Source organism: Crocuta crocuta, unplaced genomic scaffold (assembly GCF_008692635.1).
Source record: "Crocuta crocuta isolate KB4526 unplaced genomic scaffold, BGI_CrCroc_1.0 C28556370, whole genome shotgun sequence".
Classification (NCBI taxonomy): Eukaryota; Metazoa; Chordata; class Mammalia; order Carnivora; family Hyaenidae; genus Crocuta; species Crocuta crocuta.
The window spans coordinates 1-1233 of record NW_027549984.1 but is presented as its reverse complement, the minus strand read 5'-3'; the positions used below and the strand labels follow the sequence as shown (position 1 = coordinate 1233).

The 1233-nt window shown below is 64.8% G+C and overlaps 1 protein-coding gene across 1 annotated transcript; it reads left to right on the top strand.

Moving 5' to 3' along the window:
* Positions 1-162: 162 nt before the first annotated feature.
* LOC144219077 (AP-5 complex subunit zeta-1-like) lies at positions 163-1173 on the top strand (the record flags this gene model as incomplete). Its single annotated transcript, XM_077749054.1, has 3 exons — positions 163-360; positions 689-829; positions 1136-1173. Coding segments are annotated over 3 exons (377 nt in total), but the record flags the coding sequence as incomplete, so codon positions are not given.
* Positions 1174-1233: the final 60 nt, after the last annotated feature.

The window sequence follows — 1233 nt, the reverse complement described above, 5'->3', positions numbered from 1 at the left end:
CATGCACTCAGGTGCTGGCATTCATGCATCTCCCAGGGGGCTACTCCCATCTCTCAAATGTGGACAGTGGCTACACTTGGTGTGAGGGTGGGGCTCATGCTCCCACATCGCCCCTCCCCTCCCCGGTGCCCATAACCCCCTTCCCGGCCCGGGTCCCCACAGCCTGCCCATCCTTCCTTGCCCCCCCGCAGCCCGGCCCCATCACCGAGGTGGATGGGGCAGTAGCCACAGACTTCTTCACGGTACTGTCCACCGGCCAGCACTTCACGGAGGACCAGTGGCTGAATGTGCAGGCCTTCTCCATGCTGCGAGCATGGCTGCTGCACAGCGACCCCGAGGGCCCCAGCGCCCAGGACGCAGGTGGGACATCGGGGCAGGGGGCACATGGTGGGGGACAAGGGAGAGGTGAGGTCCTGGGTGATGCCGGTAGTCCTGGGGCAGCCTCGTCAGCACCGAGAGGCCCTTCCTGGTCGTGGATCAGGACCCAGAGTGATCACTGAGGGCAGATGTCAACAAGGGTGTCCAGAGAGCTTCCCAAACCTCTTCTCTGCAGACTGACCAATGATGTAGACAGGCTGGACTTGCGGGAGGGGACACCTCCGCTCTGGTGAGGGCGGCCACGGTAACTCTTCTCGCCCCCGGAGGCGCTGGCCTGGGCGCCTTTCAAGCACGTTGTTCTCCTTTCCAGACGACAGGTCGGAGCTGGAGGGCTCCACGCTGTCCGTGCTGTCTGCCAGCTCCACGGCCGGCCACCTGCTGCCCCCGCGGGAGCGGCTGCGGGAGAAAGCCTTTGAGTACTGCCAGCGCCTGGTGGAGCAGAGCACTCGGCGTGAGTCCCAGGAGCCGCCCCCCGCCCCCTCTCAAGGCCACGCCCCAGGCTGCTTGTGGGGAATAAGCCTGGGCAGCCTCTTTTCCCCAGGGAGTCTTTTTGTTTCCAGACGTAGGCCCCGGGGAGCCCCGCAGTGGACAGAAGCCGTCCCCAGCCCACAGGGCTTCTGCCCAAATCTCCTGTCTGCCCGGGGGCTGCTCTCTGGTCCCAGGTGGCTCACCACCTTGTCAAGCTTCCAGACAGTGCGCCCCTCATTCACTGTTCTGATGCTGACACAGAGATCAGTGGACTCTCTTCCTCCTGCAGGAGCCCTGAGGAAGGGGGACTCGGACCTGCAGAAAGCTGTAAGCACTGGGCGGGCAGGGCATCTGGGGTGCACAGGGCTCCCCAGCTCCACCCAACCC